General features: G+C 36.7%; 1 protein-coding gene across 14 annotated transcripts in view; it reads right to left on the bottom strand.

The window, feature by feature from the left end:
• LOC139963700 (retinoic acid receptor RXR-alpha-B-like) overlaps positions 1-18828 on the bottom strand; it is a 104708-nt gene that overhangs the window by 20269 nt on the left and 65611 nt on the right. The window contains exon 1 of one of the 14 annotated variants that reach the window (XM_071964763.1): positions 9692-9986. The exons of 10 other annotated variants lie outside the window; for them this stretch is intronic. In XM_071964763.1, the coding sequence (XP_071820864.1) occupies positions 9692-9776 (85 nt within the window). In that variant the 5' untranslated portion in view covers positions 9777-9986. Of the gene's footprint in view, positions 1-9691; positions 10004-18828 lie in introns of those variants that run through there. 3 more of the 14 variants (XM_071964762.1, XM_071964764.1, XM_071964776.1) reach the window with 3 other exon arrangements.

An 18828-nucleotide genomic window follows, 5' to 3' on the forward strand; every position in this document is an offset into this window, starting at 1 on the left:
ACATGTTAATGAACAACTGAACTAATATTTAGTTTTAAAAGTATCATGATACTTCATTTCTTTGGCCAAATTTTGTTGTTGTAATTCTTCGAATCTCACCACATATACGGTAGACAAAATTAACCTTCACACAATTATCAAAACAAATCCTTTAGGAACAAGAGGAAGGCATGCACAAACAGTTGGTCATGGATTGATGTTTTAAGCTAGGGAGTGTTATTATGTCTTAAAAATTGTTTATACAGCTTAACACTGCGAGAAACACAATGTTACAAATGTTATCTAATACCAAGGTGACTTAACACAGACAAACGTAAACGGATTGAACTGGACAGTTATTGTTCACTAGGAAGTACAACTCAAGAGAGAGAAAGGGAGAATCAGTGAAATATAACAATGAAAGAATTGCACAATATGATTACAGTATGTCACAATTTACCTCATATTCTACAAAATGTGACATTGACCTGCGAGAAGACAAATATCTAGTTTAACATGAAATTCTATCTGGACTCTCAACATTTATAGAGACCACTCACAGAGCATATCTAGACTCATAGAGCAGATCGTCCTGCAGACTCACTCAATGCAGTCCACTGCTGTTTTTAATTATTGCCCAAAGTTCTTAGTAGCAACCAGCACAATATGAAAGTTCAGCTTGTACACTAGATTCAAGCAAAGTACTGTGACCTCCTCCTCCTCTTCATACTGCCTACACTGAATGGTACATGGTAAGGTACAATACCATACTAATAGTGATCAGCTGTTGCTACTGATGCTGAGAGTAGATCAAATATTACAACATTGCTGGTACTTTAAGGTGCAGCTCACAAAATTATTACCATGTTTTGCAACTTCTGTTACATACAGTATATACTAGACAACTATATATCTAGACAACTCCTTCAATCCCTATACCCAATGTTTGCCAGAAAGGTCTGTATTCATCATGAGATTACAGTTCTAAGTTTACCAGCCAATAACAAGAAAATTTACAATGAAAAAATTGGTTGAAAAAGGGTCTGATAATCCCAACATTTCTAACTTGTAAAGTTGTAGATCAAATCAGAACAAGATTAAAATGTCCTTTTCATATCAGAATAAACAACTCTTCCTGGAGTTCTCTATTTTGAGTCTTAATCAAATCTAGTAAATCATGATATAGTCCTCCCCCCCCCCCCTTGTTACCTACTTAGAGCTGTACAATGCACTAGGGAGGTGTGTAGTTTGACATATATATTGTAGTATATAGACGGAAGCAAATTGAATACGTGATCCGTGCTCTTTCATAAGGGTTGAATAATTTTCAAATGTCAAATACATGTTAATCATATGACTGTATACCATACTTAACTGAACTTGTGATTTGCATTAGTTTAATACCTACAACAAATATATGACAAACTCATGAAATATTTTTCTTGAAGTACTCATTGTTGCAATCGTCAGAAAATATACCAAAATAATGTTGACAGGTGTTTGTCAACAAGACTGTAGGCCAGTTGATTGTGAGCTGATGATGGCATTCTATAATTACAACCCTGTTGGTATGTTAAGTACTTTCAGTAAATTTATTAGAAATCCATGAATCAAAGATAGCATGACCACTACTGTATGCAGAGTAGGTTCTGGTTAGGTTACTCCAACTGCAGGAAAATATATCAAGTACCATGAAAAAAAGGTACCATGATTGTATATATGCCAGGTAGCTGCCATTTAGACCGCTCCCTGGTTATACTTTGCAATATATGGTTTGCTACCCTACCATTGATATGACCATGAAAAGTGCTTTAATAAGAACCATTATATTTTCTTTCTTGTTGTTGAAGTAGACTACTTTAAGCCTAGAGGCTTTCTAGACCTATCATATCTCTTCCTCATTTTGGGAGTTTCAGCTCACATATACACAGTTACTCACATCCACATTGCACACAGTGCTCTAAAATCTCCCAAGATTAGAACTGTACCACCACTAGCAGCATTGGAACACTCAGGCGGCTAGCAGAGCATTATACATATCACCTATTAGCTAACAACACTGCAGGATGACACACACAAAACTGGTGTCTGTCAATGAGTTGGAGGTCAAAGCAATGAAAGGGGCAGAATTAAAACAGAATTTTTCAGCTCTGTGGGCAAAATGAAAATAATATTCCCTAAAGTATTTATAAGCTTCCCCTTATCTATCCTGCAGCTACTCACAGTTGCTAGGACAATGCAAACAATAGTAGAAGCAAACAATGAAGAATATCTCTAAGGATTATTGGATTCTTCAATCTTCCCCTCAATGCATGATTGCTTTTAGAGCCTTCAGTACTGTCTGATAACTCGTATATACACATTACTGCATGTATTGGTACACATTTAATGTACAACACATTTAATGTACAACTCGATGTGAGTTAAACGATTTCTCTCATCTTCGCGCTATGAGTCACTCAAAACAGTATATTGAGGACACTTATTGTAAAGTGTACCCCAACCTAGAAAGCACTGATACTGTACTGTACCAAGAGTGACATACAGTAGTTAATTGACACAAGGCCTTCTATGTAAATTTCTCCAGGTTAACATGTCTACAGTGCCACATAACCAATGTTGGGTTCAGGTATATTTATGTATTTGCAGTTCATGTAACAATGTTTTGTGTTGAATCATCCTTATCCACAGATAACAATGTATTTCAGTTTGTTTTCTTTGTTTGATTTTTCGTTACCAACATTTGATTGTCTTCTTCATACACTTCTATGTACACAGAAGTTCTAACGCTCTACGTGTAAACTGTTCCTAATTTCGGATAGTATTGTTATTACTGAACATTCATGTTAGGTGAAAATACTGTAGCATGTTGCCTTTCACATTATTTTATTGTCAAAAACAATCCATTCAAGTCACTTGAGCAAGGCAATGTAAAAACTCTCTCAAGATTTCTAATTCGTACAAAAATACACAATCTGCTAAATAGTTAACCTCAACAGTAAGGACTCATTCCAAATGAATAATAATAAGTCTATAGAAACATACATGTACTTAATTACTTGTTGTTTTTATTATAATAATAGTAATACACTCACGGTCTGCTATGAACTGTTCCAGAGTTGGTCGATAGCTACGTAGACATGCCTCACCAGGCAACTCTTCATTTTTGGACAAACACACATCTGCATTATAAGGAAGTACTTATGATCTTTATAATGACCTGCACAAATCTATCAAGAACCTTTCTCAATAGTTTTCTTTGGCAGTATGTCTAGTTGACATGCCTTCATTGGCATTGATAGAATGGTAGTAATAATAAAGTGTTTTCACTCACTGAGAATAACTTTTGCTAGAGTAAAGTTCACTTGGTCATAAGCCATGTACAGACTACAGTATGCAATACATATCTGTTGTAACATCTATGCAGGAAACCAACAATTTAGTTCTATGCAAGCCTATAGTATGGAAAGAGCAATCGTACTACAAATGCAAATAACATGGCTGCCTGAATTCAGGTGCTCTAGTAGTCTACAACTGATTCTTTACAGCCCCTGATGATCTGAGGACGACCCCTTAGTGCCAAGGCTGCAACTAGTTCTATGAAGCCCATGGTGGTAGTTTGAAGGCTGCAGGTTTTACAAATATGTGCATCTTGCAAGTTATTCATATTACAGATATATTCATGCACTATTTGAAGTAAGTAACCATTCTTCATGACTGGAATATTACTATTTGATAATGTTATCATTACCTTTTCTTCTTTCTATAATTCTTGAATATCAGTCAAACTTTCATCCTACTTTAAATATCCTTTAGCTTGTTAAATTTATGTGACATAGAACTGTAAGCTTCCTACAAACTATAAACAGCCACACATATACAGTATGTAGTCATATAACAGTGTTACAGGAATGTCATTACCATCAATTGAAGGACTGACCTGCACACCAGGGATTAATTTAATTCTCATAGCTACCTGCAAATACTTAATTCAGCTGGACTTTTATTCCAGACAAAACAGGCTCAAACCACCTGCACTTTAAAGAATTCATTGTTTCAAGCATGAAATCACCATAAAGTCTATACTCAATCACAAGACACCTTTTACTGGGAAACACTCAACCTCCTGCTTAAAGCCATCAACTGAGCTATTTGCGTTGAGGCTGATGGGTTTTACTTTTTCTTTTTGTGAGCTATCCGATGCTTGTCTATATCTAAAATCCACTAAAATATGCATCAAGTTCCATATCAAGTTTAATACAGCAAAAGTAACAAAGTTACAAAAATGTCCATTCTTCTCTTCACATTTGCAATGCCAACCACAAAGTCAACAGACTAAGCATTTGTTTATGGGATCAAATAATGTCCACTACATTCAATATTGACAGAAATATACTTCAACTCATGAATGTGAACTAATACCAATACCAATTCATACTTGCACTTATGTGCACCTATGTATATAACAAGTTTGAAATTCATACAAGCTTTAAGATCATATCATGTTTACAAAGTTTTCAGACTGTAAATGTTATTGGCCTTGAATCAGGGTGGGAATTTTACGGTACGCCGGTACGCTAGCGTACTGGAATGAAAATATGGCTTACCAAAATAAGAAAATCAAATGGGCCTAGTACTACACACCCTTGTAATGAGCGTACCAAAAATTCTGACCGTAAGTGACTGCATCGGACTGTAGTAGGCTTATCTGCAATCTGCTTCTAAGTTACGGAGGATTAATTTGTCGCGCAGCTAGCAAAAAGCACCAACGAACAGGCCGCACACAGCTGGCTGCTAGCTCGGCGATCGTGCCTGGACCGTCACATACCTACGACTAACTGTGTATGCATCGCAAATTATTCCAACTTCACCCATGAACTACGCAATTGCCGACGGCAATTGCGTAGTTCATACTGTACATGTGCTCAGAATTTTCCCAGGTACCCTGCCAAACAACTGTGCGCTCATCCCCTGTCTAACACCTATTTGTTAACATTTTTGGCACGTTTCCAAGAAACGTCTCATGGAGTATTCCCCATGATACACGAGGCACAGTTCATACACGCAGCACAAGATATCAAGCTATGGCCATCTTTATGAGAGTAAACCTTGTAATAAAATATGTTTTAGGCCACACGGCATGATTAACTAATGCTTAAAATTATTTCTATGTTCTTGTAGAAAACGTCAAGTTCGCAAAATACAATTAGTTGTGTTTTTGTAGTTACGTGAGATCCGTAACAGACGAGGTGGTTAGGCTATTTGCTATACACTTAACTATGGTAGGACATTATTTTTTCCGTATTTTTGGAAATTCTAGAAAATACTTTCTTTTCCCCCCGCTTAACACCAGATGTGGTCTTACGGTTTATTCATAAATGGGTGTACTAGAGCCTTGTTTACATGACATTAGTTGCATGTAGCACGATATGCCAGTTTTGCGTGAATTTTTCGAAAGTGTTTTGCCGAACTTACTTTTCGTACACAATTGTTAATTTCTCTACTGATTTTCAGAGTTTTTTTTACGATCTCCAGTCGATACATTTCCTTTGATCATGTATTTGAATAACTAATACCAAGTCGAGTATTCGACCCGGTATTGTCTGGTCGGAGAGTCCAACGTGATGGACAGGGATTGTAATTATTTCGATCGAACATGCATTGACTGGATTATCTGCGCCGCCGCTGTCGGCTCGATATAAAGTACACTTGTGCCGCGAATCAGGAACTTTTCACAAAAGGATAACAGCGTTCAGGTCATTGTGCTGTGCTTACCGATTCATGAATTGTGCTTACCAACTGAGAAATCTTGGCTCATGTTGGTAAGCACATTTCATCAAAAAATGAAAAAATGCTTACCAACTTTTTTTGCCAAATTCCCACCCTGCCTTGAATGACCTTGACTGCCACAATATCCAAGGATATTCTTGTACTCACCAATGGGGATCTACATGTACAGGCTGATTCTTCACTGTATTAAGAATCCTTTAACCGTAGTGCATTTGTTTTCAGCAAGCCATGTTATTTTCATATTTAACTGGATAGGCCTATTCCTCAATGTAAGAGCTACAGACTAATGATTACTGTAATGTTTTGTAATGCTAGGAGATACATAGTGATGAAAATAGCCATACAAATCCAAAATTGCAATTCTTTACTAAATCTGTTAACATCAAGAGATCCTCCTGATTCCTTCACTTAAGCCAAAACTTGTAAAGTAGTGTGAAGATGGCTTCTATGCACATGAGACAACACAGCTTGATACTGTTCAAGTGTGTTTCTGGCATCTGTTCAAAAAGGTCAATAGCTATGTACAGTATATAACTATGAAAGTGCCCATAGCCAAGGACGGTAGAGTGTACAGTTAGTTACTACCTTCATATTACACAACACTAACATTGTAGACTACTCCTGTACAGAAGTACTGAACCAGCTCTTATCAAGTGCTACAACACTTAACGTCCAATGTCTGTGATTGCCAACACCTGTAGCAGCAAAGTACAATGACATACAGATGGTAACCCATAAAAACAAATCAAACTGTTCTTCTGGACAGCATGCCCACCTATAGCTGTGGTGACATACTTCTGGTGTTCCTTCTTACAAAAGTAGGAACTCCATCAACTCAAAGGAAACACATTTAACAGCATTACAAGGACACATTATGCTATTAATTTCTGATTGCTTGGGCAAAATGGAGCACTGGCACTCAAAATGATGAGAAATTGGCCAATTAAATACTGTACTGCTGTTTTGTATTTACTTTGAACTTGAGTGTTTGTAGAAAGTAATGTTGGTAATAACATCATAACCCTTTGAAAATTTTCATTTTTCAAATGTACAGAAGTATTCTCACTAAAATGTTAATATGTTTAAATCATCAAGTTGTTGAAGGCGTGCAATTCTACACTGACTGCATATATACTGACGAGTCTATACAGTACTATAGCTACAGTATAGCTGGTATACCCTGTACAGTACTGTAGCTCTCTCTCTCAGGACATAACTAATACTTACAAGTAGTTTAATAGCAGGACATAGAATTTTATAATATGGGAAACACCTATTTTCCTTTCTTTTTGAGGAAACATTAATTTGAAAGTTTAGGATCCCTGGTGATACTTGATCTGGAATGTCCCAAATAGGACAAGAATTTACAACATGATATATTATTAGGTAGGCCAGAGACTATCGTGGTCCCATCTACTGTAAGTAGAGCCTGGTTTTCCCTTTATACCAAGACAACTTGTGGGTTCCACCCAAGGCATAGTTTGTAAATTGTTAATGCTGGACTGCCTATATGACTTAGAATTTTATGTACACAAAGAAGGACTTCAGCTACTGTATGTATGACACAGGTGGTAACTAATTATCACAAATCTAATCCCATAGCGGTGGCTGCTAGATAATGTGATTAAACACCTTCCTCTTCAGGAATAGCCTTCCTCTTCACATAATCAAGCACATTGCATTGACATGTGAATAAGCCACACAGTGTTATCTCAGACTGACACCTTGCTAACACTAGAAGAGCAAGCTGTCATGTTTTACTACTTTAACAGCACATTGCATTGACATGTGAATTAGCCACACAGTGTTATCTCAGACTGACACCTTGCTAACACTAGAAGAGCAAACTGTCATGTTTTTACTACTTTAACAGCACATTGCATTGACATGTGAATTAACCACACAGTGTTATCTCAGACTGACACCTTGCTAACACTAGAAGAGCAAACTGTCATGTTTTACTACTTTAAATGCACATTGCATTGATGTATGTGAATTAGCCACACAGTGTTATCTCAGACTGACACCTTGCTAACACTAGAAGAGCAAACTGTCATGTTTTTACTACTTTAACAGCACATTGCATTGACATGTGAATTAACCACACAGTGTTATCTCAGACTGACACCTTGCTAACACTAGAAGAGCAAGCTGTCATGTTTTACTACTTTAACAGCTCCGTAATTTGTTGGTTTTATAACACCACGCTCCAAGGAGTTTAAATGGTGTAAACTTATTCACTGAACGATAATCATTATTTTGTTAGTATGGCCAAGCTCTTCTTTGGCAAATTAACAAAAAGGTAAAAAAGGAACAAGTTTTAAAGGCATTGAAGACTCGCCCCAATTTGTGTGCCGTGCTCTGAAAAAGTTAACTTTCCGTTGCTTGCAAGTGAAGTTTTCTTGGCCATGTGATCATAGTAAAATACATATTACAATATGATTATAATATATTATGATATTAAGCAATGATATACAGTAATATATATTTTCCCTTGCTATATCTCTACACATGTAGTAACAGCTCTCATTATGTTGTGTATTTAATGTACAGTAAGGAGATGATATGGAACACATTACCCAATCTAATGATCCTCTATGTTCATTTTACAAAATGTTTAATATTACCAGGTTTTTTGTTATGATTATTATTTTATATTATTTTATTTTATGTGCTGTGTTGAGTGTAATGGTAGCAATCTGACACTGTCTTGCTTGTAACTATACAACAGTAAACTTGGATCTTGAGCTCAGTGTTTCTGTGATGTGCTTTGGCATCTAGCATCAAGCAATAAATGAGAATTGAATAGAGATCACATATGAAGTAATATCTGATTCAGTAACACATTTAAAAGTGCTATGATCATTAATACGATAAAATAAGTACAGCATGGCCATCAATAGCTATACTTTGACCACTTTGACCACTTTTTTTATGGCCACTCTCTAAGCAGTGTTCCTAATTAATGAGACATCAACCCTCCAATTGAGTCAGAAACCACATAGAAATATTTCTGAAAACTTTTAGCATAATAAAACTTAGGGCTAATACTAATGCCATTAAAAGTGATTCTAATAGAAAACAAGACTGAAATAGAATCGGCGAAGAAACCAAAGTCTATTTTAAGCAAGATCATCTACCGAAACAACTTGCTAACACTTTTACCTTCAGTTTGGATAGTTACTTGGCAATATTCTGACCAAGTGATATGATATATGCATACTTGGTACCCGCCTCCGCTCTCCCCCCCCCGCCTCCGCTCTCCCCCCCACCCTCCCCTTCCCTTCCCGCCTCTTCCTCCTATGTTCTACCAAAGAGATCTATGTGTCTACAATCAAATCAAACAATCCTACTAATCCAATTATTTTAACACCCTAATAAATCAAATACAAAACGTTTCATATTCTGCTTGTCACTTCACTTGTAAGTTACTGCACTGTCCATGCTGCTCCATTCAGTGAAACCTATCGATCCATTTGGAAGGATTTCTATGATGCATATCATCCTTCAACTGTCCAAGTACAGTATGTTACCACCAGATCAAAGTAAAGTCAAAACAGAATGCAGTACAGCTCTGTAAGCAAGTCTAAAACAACTCTAGCAGCTTAGAACTACAGAACAGACACTATTAATAATACTCAACAGTTTACTTGTTAGTATGAATAATATCTGATGTCTATATACATTAATATTTTAGTTCATTTGCCAACTAGCATGTACCTGGTCACATATCACATACACTGCATACCTTATCATCACACAGTGTACATACCTATGGTATATAAGTACAGCTGCATGACATTAAATCATGGAATTCTCATGATGTAATCATTTCTACTTGCTACTACAAAATACAGTAGGAAAAGAATGCAGGAAACTTTCCTCTCAAGCAAACTCTGAAACCAATGTAAAATAAACCAACCTCTGATGGGTCTCGTCCATATACTGCAGTTGGTTCTTGGCACGATAATGTGATTCATTTCCAAAACATCCTTTGCAGAATACATTACTGATATCTGTCACAGATCATCAAAGACTGTAGTACTATGGATGAGCACAGTGAACATGCACAGTTTGGCAGAAAGTATGTAGGTGTTGCAAGAGCTCCTTTTAACAACTGCTACAACAGAACCCAATCCCATGTGCAAAATCAATTACTCTAGCCCTGGGCTTTGTTTCTATGGCAACCATGTCTGAGCACATTTTCATAATTTTGCATCCACCGTACCTTGGCTAGCCAATAACAGCAGTTAATATGACTGGTGTATATATACACATATACATATCTACCAGCATTTCATGTTCTGCACTTGCATGGTGCACGCTTCAATACTCTTTCTGTTGACTTGTACAGCAGGGGAATCATATTACTCATGTGACCTTCATAGTGCAGGCTACCTATTAAAATCAGCAGACACACACTGCTGCAGTAGGAGGAGACCTCTCTGGCAGCAGGTTGGTTACACTACTACTGTTCCTAGCAAGGTACAGTAGGGGGATAAAAAGTTTGGGAAGGAAAATTAACTGTCCAGCAATTAATGAGGTCTAACATATAAAATATAGAATCTCCCCAATAAGAACAATAATACATGTTGAGCAGTTTTTCTATGGCCAGTCCATAACACAGTTATTAAATGAACAAGGAGGGCAAAACAAGGGCACACTAGGGAAAATAGAACAAAACAATAGGAGAAAAAGTAAAAGAGATATACCTTATTATCATAGTAGTTTATGCTTATAATACTAGATGATAGAAAGTATGATTCCTAAACATGTCTCATATTACTTGTGTTTATACTGTCAGCTGAGATCACAAAACAAATCCAATATGTTAGCTCCTGTAGAGTGTAGTAATTAATATTAATAATCTACTAGACCTTTAAAATGCATAGCTGGTGGTTTTTCAACATCCTATAATCCATACAAATGTATGTTAAACTGAATCTTTACACTTTTACCTTTTTATTGATGTATGGCACATTGTATTATTTTCGTTTGGGACCTGGTAAAAGTTGATCAAACCTAGCACTTTTGGACAAGGAATTTTCTTTTTTTGCAAAATTCCTGAGCGCTAACTTGACTGCAGGTCACCCTGTGATGTAGTCAGTTGAGGAAAACCTTCGATCAAGCTATTCTCTTCAGCACTAACACTACCCCGATACGACACTGAATATCAAAATGCCAACAAATTGTGTACAGTAGTAGGGGATTGCAAAAACACTTCTTAAAACCAAAATCTTTTACGTTTCCCAGTCATCAAACCGACGAAAAACTTCGCAGGGGTTGATTTAGTTTTCAAGGGGCACCCGCAAAGACTTTCGTGCTCCTGGGGTTTCCCAGTCTGCAGGGGAAGATATGTTTAGCCCACAAGAATTGTTACCGGAAATGAGTTAACAAATGTGTGAACAATTCTAACAACTATTTCTTTCTCTTGTAGCTGCATGTTTATTGGAAGAGTGAAAACTTTAATAAAAGGTTCACTTTCTTATCAGAAGTACATGGAAAGTCCATTGTTATTGTTTCACATTCGTGGTACACTCCGTACATATACATCACACAGTGACCTTTACGTTCATGAGCTTTTACGCATCACATTTCTGGTCAGTGAGAATCTGCTAATTTTGACATCAAATTTCTCTAAATTACTGTCGTTTTGGACTAAACGGGAACCACCGTATTGTTTGTATACTAAAATACTTTAGTATGAGCACAAAAACAAAAAACAATTCACCTCCAGCTATGCATTTTAAACTAAATAGTTTATTAATTAACAATCACAGTTAATTAGACCTTTTAGCTATATACAGTGCAGTAATTAATATTCACAGTTTACTAGACCTTTAAACTAATGTACAGTGTACTAATTAATATTCATAGTCTACTAGACCCTTAAACTAATTTACACATGAAGTTATTTATTTAAAACCATTTTAAAACCATTTCCATGAAGTTCAGAGCAAAAACAAACATGTGGAAAAACATACAGCAAGATAGATTAACATTTTGTTAAATACAACACCAAGCAAAAGCTGGAATTTAGTTTACAAACTTTTATTTCAACGAATGTCTTAATGTGAAGGAATGAACGACAATAGTATTAGAAAACATGGGTTTGTTTAAGATAACACAATGGTTGCCCTCTTCACATTCCATAATGACACTTCACACAAAAGGGAAGTTACTTTCTTTTGTTCAACTTCCTTTGACATCAATAACATCTTGACTGTGAATATTCATAGAGAACTTAAATTCATCTGAATATGAATACAGAACTTAAACCTAGGGTTGCCGGTGGGGAATACTTCATTCAGTCTGAAGGTAACTTACACCTAGGGTGGGGAATACTTCATTCAGTCTGAAGGTAACTTACACCTAGGGTGGGGAATACTTCATTCAGTCTGAAGGTAACTTACACCTAGGGTGGGGAATACTTCATTCAGTCTGAAGGTAACTTACACCTAGGGTGGGGAATACTTCATTCAGTCTGAAGGTAACTTACACCTAGGATGGGGAATACTTCATTCAGTCTGAAGGTAACTTACACATAGGGTGGGGAATACTTCATTCAGTCTGAAGGTAACTTACACTAGGGTGGGGAATTCTTCATTCAGTCTGAAGGTAACTTACACCTAGGGTGGAGAATACTTCATTCAGTCTGAAGGTAACTTACACCTAGGGTGGGGAATACTTCATTCAGTCTGAAGGTAACTTACACCTAGGATGGGGAATACTTCATTCAGTCTGAAGGTAACTTACACCTAGGGTGGGGAATACTTCATTCAGCCTGAAGGTAACTTACACCTAGGGTGGGGAATACTTCATTCAGTCTGAAGGTAACTTGCACCTAGGGTGGGGAATACTTCATTCAGTCTGAAGGTAACTTACACCTAGGGTGGGGAATACTTCATTCAGTCTGAAGGTAACTTACACCTAGGATGGGGAATACTTCATTCAGTCTGAAGGTAACTTACACCTAGGGTGGGGAATACTTCATTCAGTCTGAAGGTAACTTACACCTAGGGTGGGGAATACTTCATTCAGTCTGAAGGTAACTTACACCTAGGATGGGGAATACTTCATTCAGTCTGAAGGTAACTTACACCTAGGGTGGGGAATACTTCATTCAGTCTGAAGGTAACTTACACCTGAGGTTCATACTGAAGATTTAATTTAACCAGTAACTTCAACTTGAAGAGGATCTTTTAGTGTTCAAATTTTGCACAGCAGATTTCAAGGATCTGAATTTGGTCACTTACAACTACAGTCACTGTGTATAACCTGCTGAACTGTACATCTTTTGACTTGCACAGTAACTTGAATATTTGGCCAAACTTTTTGGCTCAACACTTTGCATAACTTTTTGATATACAGGTGATACTGGATAAATAATTGAACAATCGAGAAGTTAAATACTTGGGCACCTGGCACCACCTTAAAAAGAAAAGCTGCAAAATCCAACTTAGCTAGGAGGAGTCAACATCAAGAAAAGAGATAATCTCTGTTACCTGTACATAGACTTATTGTGTTAAACGAAAGAGGACAATAATAGATACTCTTACACAGCCTGGCTGCATGATGTTGCAGCCCGAAGCACCACAGCATACATGGACCTTACTCGTAAGAACTTAAAATGATCATATTATTACATGCATAAAACCAATCTCAGGAATTCAACTTCAACCACCTAATACTACCCAGATATGATATATAGATGTTTATATTTATTATTTAACAGCTTTGTTCTTTCGAGTAACCTTTGCCATATATCACATTCAGCCATGAAATCTAGGTATCAAAACATTTATTGTACCACATCACAGGAGTTCAAGCAATGAAATAATGGTATATTTGTCTATTGCCAGTAAGATAATTTGTCAATTAATTCAAACTGAGATCAGCTCCAAATGACACCTGTGAAGCTTGATTACATCTTAATTGAGATCTCTGCAGCAATTGTGTTGTCCTACCGCATTTTACTATTCCCTTGACATTCTACATCTATTCCAATAACATCACACTAAATGATAATGCATTAATGCATTGATTAAACCTGCAAGTGAATAGCTTTAATGGGTGCTTATCGCAGAGAAAAACTACCAGTTTTGACAAGCTCAAATACGATGGGAACGTAGAAGCTCAAAAACGATGGGTGCGCATGCATTAAGTGAATCATCACTCTGCAAATTCAACCGATAAACTATGTTAATATATGTTTGGTAATTTGATGTCAGACATTCAGTCATTGATGATGACAAGACTACATGAACAGTTTCATCATGGCAACAAATCCAAGCTATGATAAAGAGGGCGCTGTACATGAATAACATCTTGCCATTTCTGTTACATTGGACTACAGTAATATTTAATAGTATTAGGCAAGTTCAGTGGCTGGTAACAGCATCTGATGTGATAGTGGGATACAGGATACATGGGCAAAGATTGGGGTAAGAAAGTTTAACTTCAGATTTGTTGCCTTATTGAATCTTAATGGAAGGTTCAAAAGGGAGGCAAACACAAACCAGCATCACAAACATCTTTGACAGAGATACATACACAATGGATGACATTAGTGTTTACACGGGTCCAAAAATCGGGAACCGGGAACCGGGTACCAGGGAGTCGTTACCCGTCTGGTATCCAGGTACCCAGAAAAAAATTGTTTACCCTCGTGTATCACAATTTTCAAGAAATTACATTTTGGATGCTATAATAAATGAATTATATTCTCTACTGACAATGTTTCCATGTTCAAATACGTAGGTGTAAGATAAGGTATAAAACCTTCCTCAATAATTTCTATTTGCCTTTGTTTCTTTCATTAACTTGTTAATAACTTCATATAATTAACATCACTACTAACATTGCACTGCCGCTGCTGCTTTTGCTTGCTCTCCACCTCTATTGGATCAGACCATATAGATATCCAATTTAGAACTTAAAGAGTTGTTACTACTACTATCTATTATGCAGGCCCAGGGTTCCCATCAGCCACGAGATTGCGCGATTCGCGCAATTTGATCGCATTTGAAATAAACGATAAGTAAAATTCCACTTGGGATTATTATTTTTTAGTTATCCCGTCTATAATCCATTAACATCTCGTAAAATTCATTGTCAGCCTTTCCTTCTATGACATAAATGAATAAATAAATAAAAATTGTGAGAATTCTTTCAATTTCTTCCACATGGTAGCCTAACACCACATAAAGTCAACGAGGAGATCTAGCTAAGCCTAACCATCTGTTTATTTGCTGGAGTTGTGACGCAGTTATAAGATATCCATGGAATACTTTCATTATTGCTGTTACCTTCGACCACATGGTTGCCTAACACCACACTAAGTCAACGGGGTAATCTAGCCTAGCCATCTGTTTATTAGCTGAAATTGAGACGCATTTATAAGATGTCCATGGAATAATTTTGTTATTGCTGTTATCTTCGACCAACCTAACACCACACTAAGTCAATGGGAAATCTGCCTAACCTTCGGTTTGCCAAAAAAATAAAAATTCACTTTGCGTAGGATTCGGGTAATAAATCAGGAACCTGGTAGTATCGTGTCGGGCGGGTACCCGGATACCCCATGCAAACACTACCTAACATGGTCCTCAATCACAACCAATGGGTACTGTAATAACATGAAGCCTAGTACTGTGTTTCCCTTCATGCATATTAATGAGCACTCATGCATAGTCAGTGAATATTCAGTTTGCTTTGACAAATTTTTACCCATCTGGGATACATGTAACTGACCTTCCATTAATTACAGCGAGATGGAAAGATGGAAACTGGGCTGAAAATTGATTCTAATCTCCACTTCTGACTGAAAGAAGAGGAATATACTGTAAGAAGACTACCTAGAATATAGTTCTACTGGAGAGTTATGATTGACATTAATACTTTGCAAAATGTGTTCTGTTGTGTTAAGCAGTTATTAATCTGGCATCCATGAATTTCATCCCAAGTTTTGGCCATATTTCAATAAGAATATTTCAAACACAAAACACTTGTCACCGTGGTTAGGCTTAGCTGTCACATTGTAGCATTAATGTTTAAGGGTTGTACAGAAGATGTTTCCATCTAAGTTGGAATCTTTATGGAAATATTTCCATTTGGCTGCAATTAAAACTAGGGACCGTCAATAGTTGTTGATTTAAACTAATGTAGGGCATACTCTTCATGAAATCATATTGCAATCAGAATCATGTCAGTTTCCAATATTTTGCTGATGTACTTTGTGATTATGTTTGATCACAAGTTTTTATAGGTTTTCAGGATTGAAGTGTGTGTCAACTGCAAATGAAGCTTCACTCTATGTGTTTGCATACATACTGCTCATGTGCATATTACAGGCCATGTGTCTCAAATAACAACATAAGAATGTTGATGAACACTTAGTTCTATGGAATTACAGCTACATTTGGATCTCAATTTTATGAACTTGTGGAACCAGCCAACAGACTTAGATGATGTGTCCACAAACTGCCAGAAATGCTAGGTGACTGCATTGATTGGCAGTTTTATGGACATGCTACATCTGCAAAGGCTGAATGGTCCCTCCATTTGTGTAACAGGTAAACATTTAATGGCAGCAACAGTACTGTAGTTTAACTGATTTCAAGTCTTGGAGATCAATGACAAATACACAGGCCTGTACTACTTTCTACACAGGTAGGGCACATAATTTACTCTCCTCAGATGAGTTACAGTGCATAGTTTCCTGAGTCACATGGGGTCAGATGTTCACACTGTAGATAATAGAGTCTGAAATTATTGCTGATTTCCTACAACAGCTGTAGATGTATTCAATCTGACCTCAGCCATGTAACACTCTACTCGCTGACTATTGCTCCAGGAATATGTCACTATTCAGCAAACATGTAATATTAACACAGATATACAGTGTACTGTACGCTGTGCTACAGCAATACGTTTAATTGGATACTATACTGTATATATGGGTATAGGTTTGTGACTGTACTGATAGGATACTGCTACATAATACAAACATCTACCAGTGGACCCTACAGTGCTTCCAGTAACGTGAGACATCTTCAAAAGAGAACTTTGAGAGAGCAAAGAGATTGAACAAGATTCACAACAATGACCTCAGTTCTGTACTCTACCAACTGACCAATGACCTCCAGTTCTGTACTCTACAAACTGACCTATCAAAAAGTGCTTTGCAATATTGCCTGCATATCCCTCCCTCTTATGAATATCATATCTGAGGGACTGAAGTCAACAGGCGTACTGTTATGCCAGCCAAACACATTTTGGTTCTGTCCACAAAGTAAGGTGAACAATGAAGTTTATACAGGGTGCATTTACTCATAATAAATCTGGTTATCCTTCAGGCATCCTTATAGGGCAGCTCAGTTCCATAACTAGATACTTTAGCTATGCCACATGGTCCAATGACCTCTAAGATAAACCCTGATAGAAGAACAACAATAGCTTTAAACAAATCTCAAGAAATACAAAAAGCTTTTTTTGCAATGAAAAAGTCAATTTAAATCTGTGTCTCCCAAAATAAATTCCATAAGCTTTATTTATATGAATTTATAAAAGTAGGGAACAGATGTTACATCAAATGGTACCACTCAAGTGTTAATGAATGATAGCAATAGGCATTTCAACTTTTCACATCTAAGCTGACCAGTAGCATTCAGAAACTTTGAATCAACAATACTGATGGCCTGCCCAGAACAGACACACAGATATGGATATTAAGTTCATGACTGAACTTTAAAGAAAATTTACACTAAATGTGATGGTGTTCAATTTGGGACTCAAGGTCAAATTTTACAGAGCACACATGCACTGCAGTACTTTGGTAGAAAAGACATCATGAACTAGCAAAACTTCAAGACTTTCTCAAACTGATATTCATTAAAGACAAAACACACTAGGAAAATATTTCTTCATATTGGATTACTCAGATATTTCAAATTTGTCTCAATACCTGTTTGTTTATTTATTTCGGAAAACAAACTTCCAAAGAAGATTTGATGTTTCTTTTTCTAAATGCACTCTGACCAGGTGGGTTTAATGGGGAAAAGCTGTGCCAATCGAAAGAAAGAAATTTATTTTCTGTTGCCCTTATGGCGCGAACGATTTACCGTATAATCACTGCGACCGCCCATGTCAGCATGTTCATTACACAATTGTAAAACAGTCTACACATGCTGCCCGATCAAGATTGTAACGCAGTCCTATACTTGTATCATCCACGTTTTACAACTCCATTACAACTGTTTATTAATTGCGATGAAAGGAAATGACACAATTTTGCAAGCTATCGTTAAGACCGACAGAAAGATACTGTTCAAGAGAAGGGACCTAACAGGCTAGCCACGAAAGGGAAAGTAGTCCTATGCCTAACGGGTGTAAACAAAACAGAGACATTTGATTGGCGCATGATCTGTTGGGCTGGGCTTGCATATTTTTATTGAAGTTAGTAGAATCTACAGACTCTTTAATAAATCTGACAAATTTTATTTAGCTCAAAATTTTTAACGACAGATAACTAAAAAAAAAAACATTAATATTGATATGAAAATTGCACAGAGCGGCAGTGTCATTCTCACTGAGCTTTTAGTGCGGTAAGCTGGAAGGTCGAACTGAGACTTTAAGCATGAATGGAAACAAAACCTTTCTATACGCCAGACCTTTTCTTTGCATATAAACCTTGTCAGCATTTTATTTTCATTTCCCTGATTACTGGATTTTATTGTTATTTTGATTGTTAATGTGACCTGATCATTTTCATGGTAAACCTTAGCTAACTAGGATAGGCAAACAATCAGTGGCATAAATGTACAGTAAGTCAGCATCTTAGCACTGAACAGAAGAGCTACTGTTTGGTTCCATATATAGTCATTATGGACCCACCCAAAGTTTCAATCAGCTACTAACAATCAGTGTTTTATCCTTAAGGCCCAAACCCTCAGTTTACTCACAGGCATTTTAGACCTGTTAAATTTAATAACTTAATGTATCAGTGCGAAAATATGAGATGAAAATGCTTTGAGGGCAAAATGCTAGAGTGAGAGACCA

The sequence above is a fragment of the Apostichopus japonicus genome, chromosome 22 (genome assembly GCF_037975245.1).
Source record: "Apostichopus japonicus isolate 1M-3 chromosome 22, ASM3797524v1, whole genome shotgun sequence".
Classification (NCBI taxonomy): Eukaryota; Metazoa; Echinodermata; class Holothuroidea; order Aspidochirotida; family Stichopodidae; genus Apostichopus; species Apostichopus japonicus.